Source organism: Gopherus flavomarginatus, chromosome 8, assembly GCF_025201925.1.
Source record: "Gopherus flavomarginatus isolate rGopFla2 chromosome 8, rGopFla2.mat.asm, whole genome shotgun sequence".
NCBI classification, from domain to species: domain Eukaryota; kingdom Metazoa; phylum Chordata; order Testudines; family Testudinidae; genus Gopherus; species Gopherus flavomarginatus.
Window position 1 is genome coordinate 45,244,643 of NC_066624.1, and position 24,608 is coordinate 45,269,250.

The 24,608-nt window shown below is 51.7% G+C and overlaps 1 protein-coding gene and 1 pseudogene across 2 annotated transcripts; both read right to left on the reverse strand.

Moving 5' to 3' along the window:
- Nucleotides 1–466: 466 nt before the first annotated feature.
- LOC127056236 (zinc finger protein 420-like) overlaps nucleotides 467–24,608 on the reverse strand; it is a 73,540-nt pseudogene continuing 49,398 nt past the window's right edge.
- On the reverse strand, nucleotides 1,957–11,855 carry LOC127056424 (zinc finger protein 560-like). 2 transcript variants are annotated; one of them, XM_050964239.1, is made up of 5 exons: nucleotides 11,838–11,855; nucleotides 9,515–9,673; nucleotides 8,761–8,887; nucleotides 6,854–6,936; nucleotides 1,957–4,574 (listed from the first exon to the last, which is right to left on the reverse strand). In XM_050964239.1, the coding sequence occupies exons 2-5, from the start codon at nucleotides 9,659–9,661 to the stop codon at nucleotides 4,407–4,409; spliced, it is 525 nt and encodes a 174-aa protein (XP_050820196.1). In that variant the 5' UTR covers nucleotides 9,662–9,673; nucleotides 11,838–11,855; the 3' UTR covers nucleotides 1,957–4,406. The 2 variants fall into 2 exon arrangements, with proteins under 2 accessions (XP_050820196.1, XP_050820197.1); XM_050964240.1 differs by lacking the exon at nucleotides 11,838–11,855 and adding an exon at nucleotides 10,325–10,408 and having other exon boundaries at nucleotides 1,958–4,574; nucleotides 9,581–9,673.

Genomic DNA, 24,608 nt, shown 5'->3' on the forward strand with positions numbered 1-24,608 from the left:
TGAGATTTAAAGGGCTTAGAGATCCCTGCGGCTGCAGGCAGCCCAGAGCCCTTTCAATCCCGGCCACAGCTAAAGCGGATGGAGTGGGGCTGGGATTTCAAGGGCTTAGGCTCCTCTCAGCAACAGCTCTGGGCCCTTTAAATCGCTGCCCCAGCCCCACAAAGCTCTGGATTCCCCCAGCCACCGAGCCCCAGGCCCTTTAATTTGACTCTGAGGGCTCCCAGGCACCTCTTCAGCTGGGAGCCCCTGGTTGATTTAAAATCAAGTATCACCACCCCACCCCCAACCTTCCTTTTTGACCCATAGCTGTTTTGGTGGGGCGGTGCTGGGGAAGGAGGGTTTGTTTCTGCAGGGCTGGGCGGGGTGTTTCCACCGGGCCGGGAAGTCCTGAGGTGGGGGTGGTTCCGCAGGGCCGGGGGGTTTCCGCCCTTAGCTGTTTTCTTTAGAGTAATTGGCCCTCGCCGCTTTACGAGTTGTGCAGGCAGGCTGACGGCATTCGCTGGGCCTTTCGCTTGTGTGGATTCTCTGATGGGTAATAAGGTTTGAGCTGCGATTGAAGGTTTTCCCACACTCGCAGCATTCGCAGGGCCTGTGTGTCGGGTCTCCTCCCCCCCTCCGTGGATTCTCTGATGCCTAATAAAGTGTGAGCTGCATTTGAAGGTTTTCCCACACTCACGGCATTCGTAGGGCCTGTCTCCTGTGTGGATTCTCTGATGCCTAATAAGGGCTGATCTTTGAGTGAAGAGTTTTCCACACTCACGGCATTCATAGGGCCTCTCCCCTGTGTGGATTCTCTGATGTTGAGAAAGGCGTGATCTGTAAGTGAAGTTTTTCCCACACTCAGCGCATGTATTTTTTTGCTTTTCCCTGCAGATTTCCTGCTGTATTCTGGTTTCCTTAAGGCCCTTCTGAGTTCCCTGACAGGAAATAAATTTATCCATTTTCTCCCCTGGCTGGTTTCCCTGCTCTTTTTCTGGTCTGTGCTGAACCTCACAGGATCTTCCCTGCTCGTGACTGCTGGACACATTCCTTTTCATTCTTTGCGATAATGCTCTGTGTTTATCCACTTGCTCAACATTTCCCTGCTGAGAATTCTGCTCCTCTTTCTCACACGTCATTGCATCACCTGCTGTGATAGAGACAGAAACCTCAAACAGGGATGGAAAGGGGAAGGCCAAACCAAAACAAGTGCTGGAGAGAGGTCAAATAAAAATCAGGAAATCAGCTCCCCCCAACAGGAGAGAGGAGGGGATCAATTCAGCCTTCACATCCCATCCAACTTCGCAGGGGGAAGGGAGAAAGCTACTGCCCGGTGTCTGCTAGGATCTATAGGAAGCCTTGAGCTATATTTACCCTGCCGATGCGACCCCTGCTATGGACAATAATGAACTGAGAGACTTCCCAAGACCTTTGTAGGGCATCCCAGATGTTTCCTTCAGGCACTTACAGATTCTGAGTTGGTTTAATGTTTCCTCATCTGTGCGGGGAGATCTCAGGATCTCTCTTTCCTCTGAACCCTGCAGCTCTGGGAGCCATGGCTCTTCCCCTTGTTCCAGCTGGGAGATCACAGCACGTTGGAAAACCAGAAACCCTGCTCAGATGAAAGAAAACAAAGGAGTTCAGTTGATTTCATAAAACTTAATCATTAAAAACATTCTATTAATTTATCTTCAGTGCTTAGTGTGACCTGGTGTGCCTGGGGCAGTCCTCACTGAAAATGCCAAGGTCAGAGCAGGCTGAAAAAGGGAGAGCAGATGCTCCCCAAACTGGTGGTTAATACTGAAGTTAAACTCACTGACCAGTCACAAACTGTGCTTCTGATCCCACACACTGGTTAACGAGACTCTGAAAAAAGAAATCACATGGCCCCCTTTATTGCATGACAGTTTTCTGACTCCTAATCAGCAACTAGGTTCCGTACAGTGAGAGTTATTTAAAAACTCTGCTCACTGTGATACAGCATGGCCAGAGGGCAGCAGGAGAGTGATCCTAATTGGATCCAGGAAGTGGGTGGGTGGAAGGTTAGCCACATTACCCAGTCACTATAGGTTTGGATCTCATCCAAAATACCATGCTGACAGCCAATCCTTTAGCAGTTAAACTAAATGTTTAGAAGAAAGAACGAATGAAAGAATGAAGTTAAATTCCATCCTTCCAGACTATTCTTTAGCATCTAAACTAAAGGTTTAAACGAAAGAAAGACAGAAAGAAGTTAAATGGAAAAGCAGTCAGATACATTCCAAAATGGATATATCAGGTTCTTAGCAGTATTGGTGAGTTGCTGGCTTGAAAGTCTGTCTGGAACGCATCCACAGCTTGGATGGGTCATTCAGTCCTTTGTTCCAGGGTTCAATTTGTAGAGAAGTTGCTCCAGAGGTAGGAAGGGGGATTGAAGACAAGATGGAGATGATGCAGCTGCACTTTATATTCCTTTTGCCATGTGGCTTGTACTTCCTGTGTCCCAAACACAAGCTTCACAGCACATGGCATGGAAAAGCTTTGGAGGTCTCATTACACAGGCATACCCCAGCATGTCTTGCTGACTCAATAGGTGTATCCCCTTGGTCCATGGGCTCATTGTACAGCTGATGACCCTCAATGGGCCATCAAACAGGCTAGGCAGTGTTGATGCCAATATGTCTGGGGGTGTCACCCAGAAACACTGCACAAGTCTGGAAATACAGATATACCCTACATATCTGTAACTCACAATACAAGGGTGATAGAAACATAGAAACAAAATTATCATACTTGGCAAATCATAACATTTTCATTGCCACTTTACATGGCATACCTAGCATGATTCATTGCAATTTTATCAGATTATATTATTTTATTATTAATACCAAAGGGTCTCACAATTTCATGCAGTCTCACACTTGCTAAACTAGTGAATTCCCAGGACCAGTTCCCCAGGTCCTTGAAGATGCCAAACATTGTGCTTATGAGGGATTGAAATACCCACATATCTGCTGGGAACACACACACAGACACTGTGTCAGTCTATACCCCTGTGTTCACTCTTCTAGAAAATTATGATCAATTTTGTACCCAGTATGGCTTGTGAGGTATCATTAGAAAACACATAACCTACTGAATATTATCCTCCTGTTAAAATGTGTAGTAACACTGTATGTAAAATTGTGAGATTTTACAGTATGATATTACTGAAAAAGTTTCAGTTCTGGGGAACACCCACAGACCAGTTCCTCAGAGACAGCAAGGCAAACAGCTGGTCCAATAGCCATTCTCCTGCAGGGGGAAGGTGTGAAGACATTAAGGGCTGGTCTACAGTACGGGGGGAAATCGATCTTAGATACGCAACTTCAGCTACGTGAATAACGTAGCTGAAGTAGAATATCTAAGATCGGATTACTCACCCATCCTCACCGCGCGGGATCGATGTCCGCGGCTCCCCCTGTCGAATCCGCAACTCGGTTGGGGTTGGTGGAGTTCCGGAATCGATATAAGCGCGCTCGGGGATCGATATATGGCGTCTAGATGAGACGCGATATATCTATCCCCGAGCAATCGATTTTAACCCGCCGATACGGTGGGTAGTCTAGACGTAGCCTTACATTCCATCACAGGGACCTATTAAGGCTGTTGTGGAAAACAACCACAGGACTGATTTTGAATCAGCTCAGCCTGAGGCTCTTTTCTTGGTTACAAGGACGCAGGGGGCGACAGCTATTGGAATACTGTCCCCGAGCTAAAAATCACACAAGCCTTTTACAACTTAAAACCACAAACAATGACACATACGTTGCACGTTAATTTCCTTATTTGGAATATATTGCAAAATATGATGCAGGTCAAAAGCAAGCTGAACAATCAGTTTTCCATATTTGGCCTTTCCTGTTATTTTTATTACACCTGGTGATATGGGAGCAAGACTCTCCATGTCTCAAGAAATGTCACTACCAACCTAGGCCATTTTCACATGCTAGGGTACAATCTAGATCAGTGAGGAGTTGTGTCATCTGTAATCCTGGGTGAGATTCAGAGTTCTGCTGCTGGAGCTCCCCTGTCTGGATACTCCCAGCCAGCGTTCAAGGACGCACTGAGTGTCTGTATGATAAGTAACCCTGGACCGGCAGCTCTGATTCCAGCCGCCTGCTTGTTACACCCCAAGCACATTCTGGTTTGGGTAGAGAAGGCTCAGGGTTTGAGAGAAGGCTGGGGGTAGGAACCTTCTGTTCATTATGCTGGACCTAACCCCCAGTTTTACTTGAGTAAAGAGGAGATATTTGACATTGTATGATACTGCTCCTGTGCTCTGTTCCCAAAGTGTTCTGCAGCAGAGGAGGGTCTCCGGTAGTATGTGTGTCACTGGCCTATTGGGGTGATGCTGAAACAGGACAGGGTACAGATGGCATTGTGGGGGTGGCATGAACCTTCACTCTTCATTTCCCCTTCCAAGAACAGAAGGGACAGGAATCCTGACCCAGCAAGACCATCGTCTCAAAGTTCTCCTGCATGACATCCCTGTAGAGGGCTCTCTGAGTGGGGTCCAGCAGAGTCCCCTCTTCCCTGGAGAAATACACAGCCACCTCATCGAAGGTCACCGGCCCCTGAAAGAGCAAGAGTCCAACACTCAGTACCTGCTGACCCACTCACAACCCCACTAGTCACGCAACAGCAGCACCAAGGAAATGGAAGCTCCGGAAGGCACATGTTAACAGAGTCCCACCCCACCTTGCTTACAGCAGCCAGGAGGCATCAGAGGGTACAAAGAGAGAACCTTTGTGTCTCCCAGCTGACAGATAGAAGCAGGGTCTTCACATTTATCACATAGCTACTAGCCAGAGCTAAATATAGGAGATGGGGCTGTCTCTGGACCCTGTTAGTGGCTCCCTGGTAGGAATCCCAGCACTCTCCAAATAAAATATATGGAAGAAAGGGGAAGTCAATAGTAAAGAATAGAAGTTAGAAGGTCAGAATTATAGTGCCCATTAACAAAGGTTTAGAGAAAATAGAGCCTATCAAACTAACGAGATATCCTTATTGGATGAGACCAAAAGTTTAGTTGCCACAAATAGTATTGATGTAATATACCTAAACTTCTGTAAGGGACATGACTTGATCACCACAATATTTTTACTAAAAAAACTAGAATGATACAAAATAAACATGGCATACATTAAATAGATTAAAAACTCTGATAGTAAATGGGGAACCATGGTCGAGTGGATTTCTTTCTAGCAGGTTCCTGCAGGGATTGGTTCTTGGCCCTGTGCTATTTAACATTCTTATCCATGACTTAGAAGAGAGTACAAAATCATCACTGATAAAGTTTACAGTTGCCACAAAGATTGGGGTTGGTGGTAATTAATGAAATGCCAGGAGATTCAGGCTCCATCACTGGGAGTCTGGGAAGTTGTCCCAGCCCTGGCTGGAGGGTTATTTCCTGTTCCACAAAGAGGGGAAGTTCCATTCCCAACTCCTGTGCCTTGAAATTAGGACCTATCTGACACTACACCCCCATATTCATCATAGTGGTATGATTATAATATGATTAGGACATAATTATGATCTATTTTGTACAAGATGCATCATGTGTGGTGTCACTGGAAAAGTTCTGATTTGCTGAATATGATTATCCTATTTGTGTGCACATATCATGTTCGTATCTGAAGTTATGGATATTGACTCTGTATCTGTATTTCAAATGTGTTTACTCTGGGTAACACCCACAACGAGCCTTTCAGGTACAACAATGAAGAAGCCAGACAGCGCTGATGGCTCAACAAAGACAATGGACTGTGGAAGAACTTAGCCTTCCTGTGAATGTTTCAGCCAGCCTAGGAGTCATGGCTACTATGACTCAGCAGGGCCTGTGACCAGACCACATGACACTAAACTCCATTTTAGTACCTGTATTTTTCCACAAACTGGACTAGGAACTGAGTTTGGAACAAAAGGTTCCCACCATATGGAAAAGCTACATAAGGTGGGGTGTGACATCATCTCTTGGCCTCATTCCCCACACAAGAGAACTCCTGGAAACACCTGAGAAACAAAAACGGATGTGGGGGAAGTGCTGCTCCCAGGATCAAGAGATTTCTAGCTTGTGTATGGAAACTTGGGGGACTGCTTGTACCATCAGTCAGGGTGAGAAATTGCTAATTCAAATTCTATCCATCTAGTATGTTAGGCTTAGTCTGAGTTTTGGTTATTTGCTAAATAATCTGCTTTGATCTGTTTGTTATCACTTGTAATCACTTAATCTATCTTTCTGCAGTTAATAAACTTGTTTGATGCTTTATCTTAACCAGCGTATTTTGAGTGAAGTGTCTGGGGAAAATCTCAGCTTGTTGTGCACATCTGTCCCATATCGAGGGGAAGGGGAACTATATTAATGAGCTTGCATTATAGAGATCCCCGTGCACTATAAGATGGTATAATTCTGGATTTATACTACAGCAAGTGTGCAAGGTGGGGGAGTGGGAAATTGGCTCTTGTCTTCTATCTGTCCTTGAGTGGCTTAGGTAGAGCACTCAGGTAGCTTAGTTGGCAGCATGGCGCCACCTGCTGTTGTGTTGGGTGATAACAGGCCCTGGAGAGGGTGGCAAAATCTCCAGCAAAGCAGTGTGAGAAGGGCCAGCCCAGCGTGAGGGTTAGAGGACACAGCAGTTCCCAGAAGCTCCACAAACTGCCGCCTGGGGGTGACAACCCATCATGCCCTACACTACACAAGTCTCAGCAGGTTTGTCACATGCTGTCCCCTCCCTTTCTCCACCCGAGATATTTCCTGCTTCCCACCACCTCTAGCAATTCCCACCCTCTTATGCATTTACTGCTCCTCAACCTCCAAGCAGAGCCCACCACCACCTCCCTGATAATCTCTTACCTGAGCCAGCTCCATTGCAGCCATTTCCTTGCCCCTGGGAGGACGAGATGATCTGCAGCGAAACATGGATGTTATTCTCTGGCCTGCCGGGGTGAAAAGGGCAAGGTGTGAGAATTCAGACTAGGCTTTTGTCCATTCCACAAGCCGATTCCCCCCAGCTTTTCCCCTGCTAATGCATATTCTAGGTTCTGGCACACTGTGAAGCACAGAGTGACCTTATTCCAGTACAGGCCTAGCCCCCTCCCACCAGGGTGTAACCCTCTGACACATGGGGAAACCCTCCCAGTAACAGTCTCTCTCTTACACGTATCAAGTTTGCGGACAACACCAAGATGGGAGGGGTTGTAAGTGCTTTGGAGGATTGGATTAAAATTCAAAATGATCTGGACAAACGGGAGAAATGATCTGAAGTAAATAGGATGAAATTCAGTAGAGACAAGTGCAAAGTACTCCACGTTGGAAGGAACAATCGGAGGCCAGAGAAGAGCAGAAACAAAGGAGTCACTTTGGGGGATTCTCCCTGTCATTGTCCCCAAGGCAGCTGTCTCAGGTTTACAAAGGTGTTTCATGTTCCAGCCTTTATACAGTCTCTCCTGGGAGTGCCCCTTTCATGGACTGGGCCTAGTTTTAGTTTTTGGTAGTTAACAATCTTGGTTTATTGTTCATCTAACCAGTATGTGTGGATTGAAGTGTGTTGGAAACTCTGTTTGGGATAACAAGCTGGTGCATGTCATTTTCCAATGATGAAATGACAGACTTCATATGAGCTTGCGTCGTTCAGTAGCGTGCTGGACAGTGCAAGATGCACATTTCTGGGGGAAAGTTGGGCACTTGAGAATTTGCTGGTTTTCTCCTGAGGTGTAATTCATGAGTGGCTGTCTAGCAGCACTCAATACTGTGTAGCTGGGAGTGAGTTACATGCTGGAGACTGTGTGTTAAGTGGCCAAGAGGGGCTGTTCTCGCGGGAAAACAGTGGAAAAGGCACCCCAGGCCGGAGAACTGAGGGGACACAGCTATTTAACAGTCCAGATTGTACTCAGGGTAACGTCACAGACACTCACTATGACAGAGCCTCTTACAACACAGAGAAAGTAAATCCATGTCCCAGAAATCGAAGACTCAGACAGAGGGCAAGTGTCCCTGGCACTGCTTCTTGCTGACAGAGAGGTTCAGAGACAGTGTGAGAATCCTGGGGAAGCTGGGAACAGGAAGCATGGGCTGGCGGGGTTCGGTGGAGAAAGGGAACAGGAAGGGCAGGGATATTACTGAATCCAGGATCTCAGCAGTGCTAGATGACAGGATAGCACATAGTGCAGCCCATTGGAAAACACAATCCCAACTATACATACAAAATGATGGGGTCTAAATTAGTTGTTTCCACTCAAGAGATGGATCTTGGAGTCACTGTGGATAGTTCTCTGAAAACATCCACTCAATGTGCAGCAGCAGTGAAAAAAAGTGAACAATGTAGGAAATAATTAAGAAAGGGATAGATATGACAATATCTCATAGATCATATTTGTAAAAACAGCAAATAAATCCATGATACACCCACATCTTGAATACTGCATGCAGATGTTGTCACCCCATCTCAAAAATAGATATATTGGAATTGGAAAAGGTTCAGAAATGGGCAACAAAAATGATTAGGGGTATGGGACAGTTATGCCAGACCTAACCCCCAGTTTCACTTCAGCAAACAGGAGATATTTGACACTGTGCAATACGGCTCCTGTGCTCTGTTCCCAAAGTGTTCTGCAGCAGAGGAGGGTCTCCGGTAGTATGTGTGTCACTGGCCTATTGGGGTGATGCTGAAACAGGACAGGGTACAGATGGCATTGTGCGGGTGGCATGAACCTTCACTCTTCATTTCCCCTTCCAAGAACAGAAGGGACAGGAACCCTTACCCAGCAAGACCACCGTCTCATAGTTCTCCTGCATGACATCCCAGTAGAGGGCTCTCTGAGCGGGGTCCAGCAGAGCCCACTCTTCCCTGGTGAAATACACAGCCACCTCCTCAAAGGTCACCGGCCCCTGAAAGAGCAAGAGTCCAACACTAAGGACTTGCTGCCCCACTCACAGCCCCACTATTTGTGGCAGAGAGGAGTGAATCAAATGGAAGCTCTGGGTGGATCGTAGTCAGGAGAGTCCCACCTCGACCTTGCTCAGAGTATCCAGCAAATACCAGGGTGAGGGGATGAAGAGAGAGCCCCTTGTCTCTCCCAGCAGATCCATCACCCCACTATTAGCCACTGACTGATACAGGAGATGGAACCCCCAGCAGGGTCCAGGGAGAGCTCGCTGGTAGAACGCCCAACACCCTCCTCATTGTGAGGAGCGGGATATGAAGGGAGAGGCAGCTCCAATAAGCCTGACTCATGGGTGCCCCCTTCATATCTCACAGCAGCTGCTGGTTAGTGAGGTCAGGCTCCAGCACTAGGAGTCTGGTCAGTTTGACTAGCTCCATGTAGGTGGGCTATTTTCTTTCTTCACAAATTAGGGCATTTCCACCTCCAAACCTCCTGGGTCTGTTCCTAGAATCTAGGCCACTTATTAAATAACTCCCAGCAGGTTTGCCACACCCTGGCCTCCTCCTTTCCCCACGCTGTGAATTTCCTGCCCCGCTCCAACCTCCAAACCAGACTCTGCAAACCTTCCCACCTCTGGTGTATTTGCTCTCCCTTTCCTCCAGTAGGAACCCACCAGCAACCCCCCGATAATCTCTACCTGGACTGACTCCACTGCAGCCATTTCTCTTCCCTGTCCCACGCCAGGCTGGGATGAGCTGGAGCAAAACATGGACGTCATTCTGCAGCCTGTCTGGGGGAGAAGGGCAGTTGTGGGCGTTTCAGAACCGGTTTTAGTTAATTTCACATCATAATTCCCCCAGGCCCTTTCCCTGCAGGCAGACACCCTAGATTCTGTCATGCTGGGAAATGCTCAATCTGTTTATTACAATTTAGACCTGGCCCCTCCTGCCAGGCTAAGTCCACAGACACATTTTTAACCTCCCTTCTCCCTTCCCTCATCTCTTCTCTGAACACAAGGCTAGAAAAGAGCAGAACCAAAGGAGTCACTGTGGGGGATTCCCTCAGACACTGACCCCACGGCAGCCACACCCCAGCAGGGGGAATATGGAGTCAGGAACTGGCTTTTGCTCTGTCTGATCCTTGTTTTGTTCACTGGAAAGTGGTTCTGCCCAGGGATGCAGCAATACATGTGTCTGGGTGGACTAGAGAGCTGGAAATCTCTCCCCCACATTCATTTCTCCCACTGCCCCTTTCAGTCTCTCCTTCCCCTGTCCTCTCTCCCTGTCCCTCTGGCTGGGACAGTCCCATTCCTGGGGGCTTTGCTCTCCCATGGCTGGATTTCCTCCTCTCAACCACTAATGGGAGGAGAAATGAGGTGGGGTTGTTTGTGCAGTCACTTTCTTGCCAGACCCTAGGACATTCCCTGAGGTCTTTCAGTTACCTGGAGACTCTGGCTCAGAATTTAGTAGTAACAGGGCCCAGGGCTGCCCTAGGGGGCTAGGACCAGCTGCAGAAAGTCATCCCCTGGGCTGGGCAGAGAAGAAGCTTTAATTAAGGTCACTTCCCAGCACAGAGCCCCACTGGGGGAGCAGCAGCTGCCAAGCCTGGTCTCCCAGATCACAATGGAGGCTGCAGTCTCTGACCCAGGAAGCTGAACCCCAATATCCTGAGCAGAGAGGGACAGCGCGTTTGAGCAGCTTCCCTCCTTTAGCTCTCTGGGGAGAGCAGCTAATGGGAGCCCCTCCTCACAGGGAGAATGGCTGATCTCATTTGACCCACTGTCCATCTGGAATCACTCCTTGTCTTTCCATACAGTGACTCTGGATTAACAATGGTCTCAATGACACCAGATTACAGAAAGAATGAGTCCAGAACGCTGTGGAAGAGACCATCGTGTGGCAGTGCTGACTCCCTTCCCACCTCCCTCACCCCCGCAGATCTAGGACAAGGACTGGGGGCACAAATTTTCCAAATGGAACCGAAAGTTTCTGCAGTTTTCAAAAGAGAAGAAAAGCAAAATCTGTGATTTCACACTAACAGTGTTTGCTACGTGGACAGAAAGTTATCCCAGTGACAGGGCACGTGACTGGGGAATGGACTTGGTGACCTGGTGACTTGGAGTCAGGACTCTGGCACAAGTTGACCAGAGAGAAGGATCATGGTTAGCAGCAGCCCCCAGACACCCCCTAGTACCCAGAGCCCAGACCCACCAGCCAGGGGCCCCAGACACCCCCCAGCCAGGATCCCATCAGATATTCCCTGGGACGCAGCCCCCAGAGTCCCTGGCCAGGGACTCCAGATACCCCTCAAAGCCCCACCGGCCAGAGAACCCCCACCACACCATGATTGCCAGGTTGGGAATCCCAAAGGGTTCCCCCCACCAAGAGCCCCCAGCAGCCAGGGACCCCCTCAAGGGACCCCCCCACTGGGAACTCAGTCCCTCACTGCCTGCCTAGGAACTTCCCCACCCTCCAGAACGATCTACCCTGACATTTGCCTGGGACCCCCTCCTCTGCCCAGTGTGACCCCCTGATGCTTTACAGTGTGACCCATCACTCTGCTTCCCTGGCATGCCCTCACCTAGTGCCAGGGATCCTCTCCCCCAGCTCTGTGCACTGGGCATGGCAACAAAACCAGGAACCAGCAGGGGAAGCACAGACAGAGCCCCTGGCACAGAACCAGGCTCCCTCTAACCCTCTGTCCCGCCTCCCCAAGAGACACCCACCCCCACTGTTCTGCAGCCACCAGGCCCCCAGCGATACCCACCTCCAGGACCCATAGCCTCAGGGATGGGCACATCAGAACCACCACCCCCGAAAACCCCAAACCTCCACAACCCACCAACCTGACTAGGGTACCCCCTGCCCAGCCACCCAGAGGCCTCCCCCTACCACAATGCCCCTTCAGCTGCAATCTCCCCACACAGACACCTTCCCTGCCCCTGCAAGTGTTACCTCACAGAGTGTGAGAAGTGGCTAGAAAGTTACCACCACCTCCTGCTGGCCAGGCACACAGGCAGAGGGAGCCTGGGGAGTGCTTCTTTAACAGGAGAATGGAAGGCCTGGAGGGCAAGAAAGGTCCACGGGCTGTCACTAGCAAATAATGGCCACCATGGATCCACCCCAGAGGCGGCTGCATCTTAGCACATTGGGAAACAACCCATCATATTCAATTAGAAATAAAACAACTAGAGAGAAGTGGGGCAAATGTTTGGGGTATTTTATATCAATCTTTGAGACACGCAGAGAGAACCTGTCACAAACGACATTTGATAACATGAGAGAAAACCACCAAGATCGGAGGGGATTTGATGTTGCTATTAAATAACTAGTGGAAAAGGGGGACTGTTGGACTGGATTTTATATGACTGTCCAATACATAAACAGAATGTGATGGTCCCCCCCGGCCCCGGGGCAACCATTCACGTGAGCAGCTCAGAGCCCTTTGAGGAGCTGATTTAAGGGGGGGGGGCGGGAGCTGGAAGGCTCCCTGGACAATGGAAGGGGGCAGCAGGGGGATTGGGAAATGGGGTCTGGGCAGTCTCCATGGGGGATGTGCTCCTCCCTTCCCTGCCCTGGCAGAGAACGGGCACCTCATCCCATCCCATCCCCACTCCAGTGGGAGCCATGTTCTGGGGAATGACCCAGGGCAACAATTTCCCACCTAAACAAGGGCAAATCGCTGCAGGTAAAATGGGTGGGAAAATCCACCCCCCATCGGAGAGATTTTAAATTGACATTTGAGAAGTATGGAGAGAAAAGGGAAAATCAGAGGCAATTAGAGAGCTGATCATTGGGGGGGGGGAGGAGAATCTCCCTGGATTTTATAGCCACGTGTGATAATGAGAGAGAAAAGGGGAAATCTTGAGAGAATGTGTGTGTGGGAGGAAGTGGCAAAAACAGGGACAGGATCCAGTTAACTCACCTCCCCCCCACCCCGGGAATGTCCTGGCTGCCCAGAGACAGTTCTAACCCCCCACCCCAGTGACCTCCCCCTCCCTGCAACTCCGGCTTCTCCTCCCCGCCCCGACACCTCCGCCCTCACACCAAAGGGGGGGGCTCTGCCAGCGCCTCCCCCTGAGCTCAACTCCTGCTCCTCCCCCCAGCCCGGATTGTGCCATTTAGCCCCCTCGGAACCCTGCCTCCAGCTGCCTGACCCCCCCCGCCCATCAATTTCCTGCTCAGCGCCCGCCCCCCCCACGCTCCCTGTTACTCCCCCGCCCCGCTCCAGCCCCGCCCCCAGCGCCCGGCGGAACGTTACGGCTGGTCCGGGCAGGGGGAAGGGCAGCGGCTTCAGCGGCTGTTACTGGGCATGCGCAGTGCCCGGGAGTAGCACATTGCTATGGGGAGTGATTTAATACACCGCCCCCCACCCGCCGGGCCCCAGGCTCCGCCCCCTCGCCGGGCCTCGGGCTCTGCACCAGGCTCCGCCCCCCCTGGGCCGGGCCCGGGGTCCGCCCCTCCCCCCCACACGACGGCCGGGCCCCGGCCCCCCCATCCCAGCGGGGCGGGCGGATCCTCCTGCAGCTCCACTGGGGCCGAGGCGGCTCCAAGGCTTCTCCCAGGCTCCCTGGGGCAGAGTCACTTTCCCGCCCCCCCAGCGCCTCTCACTCCCCGGGGGCTCCGGGTCACAATGTCCCACCGCCCTTCCCCCGCCTGCAGCTCCGGCTTCTCCCCTCCCGCCCCCGCCAGCCACACCAAGGGGAACCCCCGGACCCCAGTCTCTGTCCCCACCTGGATCCCAGCGGGGCCGGGGGCAGATCCTGGCTGCAGCTGAGAACAGCGGCTCCGCTCCGGCTCGGGCAGCTCCAGCGCTGCTGGAAGCACGTGGAGAACCAGGGAGCAGCTGCTCAGCCCGGGCTCCGCGTCACAATGTGCCAGAGCCCCGCCCCTGAGCTGAGCCAGAGCCCCGCCCCTAGGAGCTGCCCCGCCCCCGGGCTGTGCCAGAGCCCCGCCCCCAGGAGCTGCCCCGCCCCTGGTCTGTGCCAGAGCCCCGCCCCCAGGAGCTGCTCCGCCCCGCTCTGTGCTGGAGCCCCGCCCCCAGGAGCTGCCCCGCCCCCGAGCTGAGCCAGAGCCCCGCCCCCAGGAGCTGCCCGCACCTGGGATGTGTCAGAGCCCCGCCCCCTGGAATTTCCCCATGTTGGGTCTCTGAGCTTTGTTCTCCTGCCGCCTTCTTCCCAGCACCCCCTGCTCCCTTCCTGTGTCTGCAAACACCCCCCCTCCCCCGGGGCCGGCTGCAGTGCTCGCTGAGGCTGACTCCAGTGGCTGAAGTTGCCTCCATCTCTGCTTCACCTGGAGGGGGAGAGACAAAGAGAGGAGATGGTCCCAGGGTGTGAAACCAGAATCAGGGGGCAAGGAAAGAAGGACTGTTTGGAAACGTGGGTTTTTTGTGCGGGGGGTGGTGAGCCAGAGGGATTCAGAAGAAGTTGGGCAGCAGAGGCCCAGGGAAATTGAGGGGAACCCCCTGGGTGTCTCAGTGTTGGCCAGGGTTTGTACAGCACCTTGCATAATATGGGGTCTGATCTCAGTCATGGTCTGTGCAGCACCTGGGAGCCCTGATGTCTGTTTCCTGATCACAGGCTCTGGGAATGGAGAGAGGGAAACCTTAGCACCTGAAGGTTAATGCAGCCCTGTGTGCAACCCCTGCTAGGGTGATCCGACAGCAAATGTGAAAAATTGGGACGGGGGTGGGGTTAATAGGCACCTATATAAGAAAAAGACCCAAAAATCGGGACATCTAGTCATGCTAGTCCCTGCTGTTCTCATAAGGGGTCGGCTTAGAGAGGGTTTGGCTACACTTGCAGCTGTACAGCGCTGGGAGTTAAAGCTGTCTTCCTACAGCTGTTTAGGGAAAGCGCTGCAGTGTGGACACACTGACAGCTACCAGCACTCTGTCATGGCCACATTTGCAGCGCTGTTGGGAGTGGTGCATTATGGGCAGCTATCCCAGCATTCAAGTGGCTGCAATGTGCTTTTCAAAAGAGGAGGGTGGGGTGGAGTGTGACACGGAGCGTGGGGGAGACAGAGCAAGTGGATTTTTGGAGCTGACACTGTGTCAGCTCCCTGCCTGGCAAGTTCAAGCCTCCTCCCCCACCCCTCTCTCATTCACTAAATGCAAATAGCCGCCTTTGTTTTTTTCCTCACAGACCAGATAAGCCGCTGATCCAAAACAGACCCCCCCCCCGTGCCCACCCGGCTGCTTCTCTCCTCAAGCAAACACCAGCTGTGGGTGTTCCAAAGGGATCCCCCTGCCTCTGCTCATTCACTGCAAACAGTAACTGTGTTTGGTTTTTAGATAAGCAGCTCCGGGAGCCTTGAGCTCACAACAAAACAAACAGAGGCATCACAGCAAAACAAAGAGCGTTATCTCTACTTAAAAGCATTATGGGAAGGTTCCGGAGGTCAGTGACAGCGTAGTAAGATTAATCACTGTTTACACTGGCACCCCAGCGCTGCATCACCAGCTCTGTTCTCTTTATTCCTCTCGTCGAGGTGGAGCACATGCAGCACTGTAGCCAGGGAGATACAGCGCTGTATGTGCCTTGCCAGTGTGGACGGGGAGTAAGTTACAGCGCTGTAAAGCCACCACCTGCACTGTAACTCTCCAGTGTAGCCAAGGCCTGAGTTGTAGTAATAATAGCAGCCAAGAATCCGGTGGCACCTTATAGACTAACAGACGTATTGGAGCATGAGCTGTCGTGGGTGAATACCCACTTCGTCAGATGCAACAATAGTCCCATATGGGCTAGTGGTCAGGATTCCTGGTTTTCACCCAGGTGGCCTGGGTTCAACTTCTGGTGTGGGAAGAGTGCAGAGCTTTTGCCCAGAGTGGAGGCAGGAAATGAAAGGAACAGGAAGGGATCCTGCCAGCAGTGGAGTTAGACAGTGTAGGGAGGGGACCCCAGAAGTGCGGGTGGGGCAGTGGTTTGGGGGGAGATGAGGGAAGGATCCCAGCAGTGCGGGAAGTTGACAACCTGGAGAGCACAGGCCTGGCATGGGGACCTGGAAGAGTGAATGTGTCCCTCTAAACCCATCAACTGCAGACTAGGCAGGCTTGGAAGAATTGCGTATTTGTTGGTAAATGTCAATTTCTGTGTAAACACACAACCCAATGGCAAAATATTTCCATCAATAATCATCAAAATTGACAGATGGGCAAAGTAAGAAACATGCTGCTTGAGAACTTATCATGTTGTAGGAGCAGCAGTGATCTGTATGCTCTGTATAACCTGTATGCTCAAAAGGTCTGTTAAACTCCCCCAGCTTGTGTCCTTTCCCTCTTTGAATGCCTGTGAAGTGGCTTTCCCACTCTCCTTTGTACCTCCAGTGAATGCCCTTCACCCGGCCCATCTGGCCAGTGGTTCGCTGTGTTACATTCTATTGCACCTCAGGGAGACTGATCTTCATCGCACCGTCCATCGCTGCGCTGTGGGACACTTACCTTAAAGGATCCTGACATCTCCACTGCCAGGCCTGTCCTGGGAGCGTGAGTATGAGTGTGACACCCTCCCCCATCCCTTCTTTTGAGCTTAGCTATCAAGCTAATAAATGTGCTGCTTTCTGCCAAACTCTGGGGGGGAGGGGCATTATTAGTCCTCTCTAAGCTTACTAACTGACCCAATTTTGGGTAACACAAGCAACATTGTTTGATCTGTTATTGTACCAAAGGGGGAGATGGTTGTCTATAAAGGAGGGTGAAGACTAAATGCCTCTGATGAGAATGGGATTTGAACCCATGCAGGCAGAGCATAATGGGGTAGCAGTCCATCACCTTAACCACTCGGTCACCTCATCTGAGCTGTCAAAAAACGGACAGGAGGAGAAATCTAAGGCCGGCAGAGATAGGGACACTAAGGAGTTTTTAAATACTAAGCGTAAGCAGGGTCTGAATGAGCTCCCCTCTCTCACCTAGTGAGGAGCTGGGGAAAGACTTCAGGAACAGACCGTGTTTGCATAGACACACCTACTCTGCCTAGCTATACAGCATGATGGGGCCGCTTCCCCAAAATGACCAGTTTGGGATGGTCTTGGGTTACAAATCACTTTAGGATTGAGTGGAATGAAATGTTATTCTCCTTCCTGTATGAGTGAAGGGCAGCAGAACATACCTAGTCCGTCCTGATGGAGGGGTAGGTGAGTGAGGAATAGCTTTTATTGGACTGCAGAGAAGTGATTGAGGACGTCACCCTAAACCAGTGGTCCCCAAACATTTCACATTGTGCCCTCTTAGCCATGGCTGTGGCCCCTCGGAAGCCACGGTCAAGAACCGGGGCTGGGAGGAGTGGGGCTGTTGCTTGCTGGGGAGAGGGGTGCGGACAGGGGTAAAGGGGTCGACGCCGGGCTGGGAGCCAGAGTCTCAGGCTGAGGGTGGGGTTGGGGAAGAGCTGTGGCAGAGTGGTGCTCCCTCCCTGCCCTCTATGTGGGCTGGCTCAGGTCCTGAGGTGCCCCCATGAATGTTCCTCTGTGTCCCCCTAGGAGTCGCACCCCACATTATGGGGACCACTGAACCCTACTCGCTAAGCCGGGGCTAGTGATGCCAAACCCCCGGGAAAGGGAGAACAAGTGTGGGGGCCCCAGCACCAGAACCATGCCCCTACCTTCTGTCTGTGGCTCTACCCCCTTCCACCCATGGCCCCATCCACTGTCACTTCTGTTCCACCCCTTCCCCCACCAGCCCCACCCTATCACTCCTTTACCCCTGCCCCGCTGTGGCCCTGAGACCAGAGAAGCTCTGTGCCCCTGCTGCAGCCCCCGGGCTGTAGCAGGGAGTGGGAGCTCCTCCAGCCCTGGGGCTGACATAGGGGAGACTTTTCCAGGGGGACCTAATTTGTCTAGGGACCCTAGTCATGGGCCCTATTGTTCCCTTGGCAACACAAGGTTTGGGGATGCTGAGCCCCCCCGAGCCTCCATTACGAGCCACCCAGGCTACCACTGCTCATTGGGTGGCCCGTCTCTCTGTGTTTTCTGCTGCTTGTGCTGGGGAGCCTTGCCAGCACTAGGGGTGGGGCCCCCCAGTAGTCGCCCAGGGCTCCAGGAGGTCAAAGGGCACCGTGTGGCAGTGTAAAGGTGCTCACTGCTCTCCCCTGCCCCAATGCTCCTCCATGGGCCCATAGAGGGTTCGGGGGAGCAAGGAGCAACACTATGTGCTCCATGCGTCCTGGTCACTTTCCCCACCTGGGCTGTGCTGTGAGGGGAGCATCAGAAGCTGCTGCTGTCTGCTCTCCCCTTATGCAGCCCAGCTGAGGAAAGTGACCTGGATGCAGGGAGCTCGGATGATCTCGCTTCTTGCCCCCACATCCCACAACCCCTAGGGGTGCCTGGAGGAGCAGCGTTCAGGGAGGAGTGGGGGGCAGCAATGCCAGCTGCTCCATGCACACAGATCAGTGTCCCCACATGGGTACAGGAGGGGGTGCAGGAGTTTCTGTGATGCCTATTCTAACAATATCGTCACTCAATACCAGGCACTCAAATTCACCCATCTTAGTACTTAGACATTTAGCATTTGTATTTAAGCATTTATAAAATGTGTCCCATTTTAGCTGTCTGCTATTACGTGATGTAATTGAGGGAGACTCTTTCATTTCATTGTTTCTGATCAGATCCTACCTTTACATTATCATCTTCCATCCTCTCCTCCTTACTAGGCTATAGAGAATCCTTGTGAATAGTTCCTCTCCTAACGGAAGTCTCTGTCTGAACCCTGTGCTCCTCAGCGCCTGTCAGCTTTCCCCCAGCTCTGAGGCTGGTCTACACTGCGCACCTTACCACGGCGCAGCTATGCCACTCTAACCGTGCCGTTGTAAGGTGAGCTGTGTGGCCATCCTTATCGCTGGGAGAGAGCTTCCCCGGCAACAAATCCAAACCACCTCCAAGGAGTGGCAGGAGCTTCATCACCGGGAGCACAGCTCCACCTACAAAGCGCTGTCACAGTGCTGCTTTGCATGGCTCAAATATTGGCATTTTTTCTCACCCCTGAGCGACGAAATTTTTAACAACAAAAGCCTAAGTTTAAAAAAAAACTCCTCTGCAACCTATTTAATTTTACCTTTATACAACCTTTGTACTGTCTCCAGTTTTTGTGCCCAAAGTCCCCCAGGAAAAGGAAAACAACCAGCAGTGGAACCAGTAGGAAACCCAGCAATAGAACTCAGGAAACCTCGGGGTGTGCTAGGCTGACCAGATGTCCTGATTTAATAGGGACAGTCCGAATTTTGGGGTCTTTTTTCTTATCTAGGATCCTATTACCCCCACCCCATCCCGATTTTTCACACTTTCTGTCTGGTCACCTTAGGGTGTGCATGTGTGGATCCCAACTGCTCCCTGCCCCCCTCATTTAAGCAGATGTGCAGGGTTACTGCCCTGGGAACTGCAGGGCATCAGTGGACATGGGGTTGGCTGGAGGTAGGGTCTGGCTGCAGCCAGGGCAAGGGATGCGGGGCTGGCTGGCTTCAGGCAGGGGGGTGCATCAGAGGTTGGCTGGAGACAGAGCAGGGGGTATGGAGCTGGCTGCAGACAGGGGGTGCAGGGCTGGTGCAGGCTGGAGAGGTGTGGGGCTGGCTGGCTTTGGGCAGGGCCACAGGGGGGTGCGGCAGGAGTTGGCTGGAGACAGGGCAGGGGGTGTGTCAGGAGCTGGGTGCAGGGCTGGCTGCGGGCAGGGCAGGGAGGATGCGCCTGGTGCGGGCAGGGCAGAAGGTGCAGGGCTGGCTGGAGACAGAGACTGGCTGTGGGCAGGGCAGGGCAGGGGGTGCAGGGCTGGCTGCAGTCAGGGCATGAGGCAGGGCCGGTGCAAGGATGTTTCTTGCCCTAGGCGAAACTTCCACCTTGCACCGTCCCCCCCTGCGCCCCCGCCCTGATGCACCCCACCCGTGGCAGCTCCCCTCCTCTACCCTGAGGCATCCCTCTTGTGGCAACTCTCCCACTATGCCCAGTGGCACCCCCCTTGCACTAGCTCACCCCTGCTCTTAGCACAAGCACCCTGAGCACACCGTGGCCACTTCACTTCTCCCACCTCCCAGGCTTGCGGCGCCTAAGCCTGCCAGGCAGTCAAGCACCCTTCTCTGAGCCACAGCAGCCCTGACAGTTGACAATAGAGGCACCTTAACCCCTGAATTCCTTCAATGTGTCCCCCTCCGGGGTCCAGCTCCGACCACCAGATACCCAGGGTATATCTATACTACCTACCGAATCGGTGGAGAGCGATCAATCCAGCGGGGGTTGATATATCGCGTCTAGTGTAGATGCAACACATCAAGTGCTCTCACCTAGACTGCTGTACTCCAGCTCGGTGAGAGACGCAGGCAGAATCTGCGGGGAGCTGCAGCAGTCAACTCACCGCGACTGTGACATTGTAATTATAATCTAATATCTCATTGAAAGGTGACAGGGCCAGAAAGAGTTAAGTAACTCACCTCACCGACTGACCTGATCCATGGGTGAACCTTAAGAACTGGTTAGAAAGATATGTAAATGAACAGAGCTTTGAAATGCAAGTCTGCAGTGTTAGAGGTAGAAGGGGAGGTGTTTGCTCAGGTCTTGTGATGTAAGCAAACAAGTCTTGTCTATTGCTATAGTTTTAATTCAAAGAGCAAAAAAGGAATATTAACATTTATGATGATACTTGAGTGAAATAGTATTATTGTCTATGTGTCTCTTTGAAGATTGTGGTAACATGTATTTGAACTGTTTGATGAATAAATTACCCTGTACAAACTGCCAGGATGTTTGGAAGGAGAGTTAAGCCTATTGTTTTCTCAGGCCGAAAGGCTGCTGGAAATGTATAAGAAGCCTGGGACACGATCCTCCTTTATCTCAGATCTGCTTTGGTTTTCAAGAGGGGGAAACTTTAAGCCACAAGGATTGAAATCCCCAGTCATTGACTGGAGCCACCCTGAATATGGACATTGGACTATAACCTATGGACTATTTCTAAAAGGACTTTTGGCAACTACAAGCTCACCTCTACTATGTATCTAAACCTCAGGAATTGAATTCAAGTCTATATGTATATTAATCTTTTAACCAACACTCTCTCTCTTTTCTTTTCTAATAAATTTTAGCTTAGTTAATAAGAATTGGCTATAGCATGTATTTTGGGTGAGATCTAAGTTATAATTGAACCTTCAGCCTTCCTTCATAGGTCATGTTCTCAAGACCTTTAATCATTCTTGTTGCTCTTCTCTGGACCCTCTCCAATTTCTCCACATCTTTCTTGAAATGTGGTGCCCAGAACTGGACACAATACTCCAGTTGAGGCCTAACCAGCGCAGAGTAAAGCAGAAGAATGACTTCTCGTTTCTTGTTTACAACACACCTGTTAATGCATCCCAGAATCACGTTTGCTTTTTTTGCAACAGTATCACACTGTTGACTCATATTAAGCTTGTGGTCTACTACGAGCCCTAGATCTCTTTCTGCCATACTCCTTCCTAGACAGTCTCTTCCAATTCTGTATGTGTGAAACTGATTGTTCCTTCCTAAGTGGAGCACTTTGCATTTATCTTTATTGAACTTCATCCTGTTTACCTCAGACCATTTCTCCAATTTGTCCAGATCATTTTGAATTTTGACCCTGTCCTCCAAAGCAGTTGCAATCCCTCCCAGTTTGGTATCATCCGCAAACTTAATAAGCGTACTTTTTATGCCAACATCTAAATCGTTGATGAAGATATTGAACAGAACCGGTCCCAAAACAGACCCCTGCGGAACTCCACTTGTTATACCTTTCCAGCAGGATTGGGAGCCATTAACAACTACTCTCTGAGTACGGTTATCCAGCCAGTTATGCACCCACCTTATAGTAGCCCCATCTAAATTGTACTTTCCTAGTTTATCTATAAGAATATCATGCGAGACCGTATCAAATGCCTTACTAAAGTCTAGGTAAATCACATCCACCGCTTCTCCCTTATCCACAAGGCTCGTTATCCTATCAAAGAACGCTATCAGATTAGTTTGACACGATTTGTTCTTTACAAATCCATGCTGGCTATTCCCTATCACCTTACCACCTTCCAAGTGTTTGGAGATGATTTCTTTGATTACCTGCTCCATTATCTTCCCTGGCACAGAAGTTAAACTAACTGGTCTGTAGTTTCCTGGGTTGTTTTTATTTCCCTTTTTATAGATGGGCACTATATTTGCCCCCTTCCAGTCTTCTGGAATCTCCCCCGTCTCCCATGATTTCCCAAAGATAATAGCTAGAGGCTCAGATACCTCTTCTATTAACTCCTTGAGTATTCTAGGATGCATTTCATCAGGCCCTGGTGACTTGCAGGCATCTAACTTTTCTAAGTGATTTTTTACTTGCTCTTTCCTTATTTTCTCTTCTAAACCTACCCTCTTCCCGTAAGCATTCACTATACTAGACATTCCTTCAGACTTCTCAGTGAAGACTGAAACAAAGAAGTCATTAAGCATCTCTGCCATTTCCAAGTCTCCCGTTACTGTTTCCCCCTCCTCACTGAGCAGTGGGCCTACCCTGTCCTTAGTCTTCCTCTTGCTTCTAATGTATGACAGATACCAATGTCCTGGCTGTAGATGTTCCTCCACGGTGGCCTCAGGGCTGGAAGAGCTCCCACTCCCTTCTATTACCTGGGGGCTGCAGCAGGGGCACAGAGCTTCTCTGGTCTCACTCCTTTACCCCTGCCCCGCTGTGGCCCTGACACCAGAGAAGCTCTGTGCCCCTGCTGCAGCCTCTGCGCCATATCAGGGAGTGGGAGCTCCTCCAGCCCTGGGGCCACCGTGAGGGAGACCTTTCCAGGGGGACCCAATTTGGCCAGGGGCCCCCGGGACCCCGACAGCCTGGATGTAGGGTTATGTGCGACCACAGCCCCTCTATGTACCCCAGGAACATCTACAGCCAGGACATTGGTATCTGTGCCCCCCGAACCCACAAAGCCCCCCAGGGACCTTTACAGCCAGTATGTTGGTATCTGTGCCCCCCATAAATCTCCTAAGCGCTCCAGGACCCCTCCAGTCTGCATGTAGGTATCTGTGACCCCCAGAAATCCCCGAATGCCCCAGGAACCCCTACAGCCTGGACTTAGGTATCTGTGACTCCAACGAACCTCCTAAACCACCCAAGACACCTCCAGCTATGACGTAGGTATCTCTTCCCCCCCCACCCCCCAATCCCCTCGGGACCCCTAGACCCTGGACGTAGGTATCTGTGTCAGCCCCGATCCCTTAAGCACTCCCATTACCCCTTCAGCCTGGACGTAACTACCTGTGACCTCCACGAACCCCCTAAGCCCCCAGGGATCCCTACAGCCTGGACACAGGTGTCTGAGCACCGCACGAACCCCCTAAGCTCCTCGGGACACATCCAGCCTGGATGTATCTGAGCCCCCAGTGAACCACCTAATCTCCTCGGGACACCGACAGCCTGTACCTAGGTATCTGTGCCCCCCAAACCCTCTATACCCCCCAGGACCCCTCCAGCCTAGATGTAGGTATCTGTACCCCCACAGCCCCCCTGGGACTCCTACAGCTTGGAGGTTCGTATCTGTGGCCCCCATGAAACCCCAACCCCCGCTGCCCCCTCCAGCCTGGACATAAGTATCTGTGCACCCCACGAACCCATAAGCACCTGTAGGGACGCCTACAGCATGGACTTAGGTATCTGGGGCCCCCAAAACCCCCTAAGCCCACCAGGGACCACTACAGCCTAGAGATAAGTATGTGTGCCCTCTGAACCCCATAAGCCCCCCCTGGATCCCTCCAGCCCGGATTTAGGTATCTGTGCCCCCTACGAACCCGCTAAGCTCCCCAGGGACCCTCCAGCCTGGACGGAGGTATCTGTGCCCCCCCACAATCCCTAAGTACCGAGACACCCCTCCAGCCTGGAGGTAGGTATCTTTGCCGAATACAAACTGCCTAAGCCCCCCCGCCATCGGGAACCCTCCAGCCTGGATCTAGATATCTGTGCCCCCGCAACACACTAATTCCCCCTGGAAGCCCTATTGCCTGGACTTAGGTATCGCTGCCCCCCACAAACCTCCTAAGCCTCCCAGGGACCCCTACAGCCTAGACGTATGTATCTGTACCCCTCAGAAAACCCCTAATCCACCCGGGGAACCCTACAGCATGGACCTAGGTATCTGTGCCCCCCAGGAACCCCCTAAACCCCCAGGAACCACTCCAACCTGGACATAGTTATCTGTGCCTCCCAAAAAAACCCTAAGCCCCCCAGGGACCCCTAGATCCTGGAGATAGGTATCTCTGCTCTCCACAAAAATTCCTTATACTCCCTGGAACCTCTCCAGCCTGGACGTACATAGCTGTGCCCCCCACAACCCCCCTAAGCCCCCCGGGACCCCTCCAGCCTGGATGTAGGTATCTGTGCCACCCCAAAGCCCTAACCCCCCCCCCCAGAATGCCTATAGCCTGGACGTAGGTATCTGTGTCCCCTACAATACCACTAAGCCCCCCCAGTTACCCCTCCAGGACAAACATAGGTATCTGTGCCCCTCACCAAGTTCCTAAACCCCCAGGGATCACTGTGCTCACCACAACCTCTAAGCCTTCCAGGGACATCTCCAGCCCGGACGTAGATATTGGTGTTCTCCAGGAAGCCCTTAATCCCCACCAGGACCTCTACACCCTGGACGCAAGTTCCTATGCCCCTCACAACTCCCCTAACTCCCCCAGAGTCCTGACCATCCTGGACGTAGGTATCTGTGACCCTACGAACCCCCTTAAGCCCCCCAGAATTCCTCCAGCTTGGAC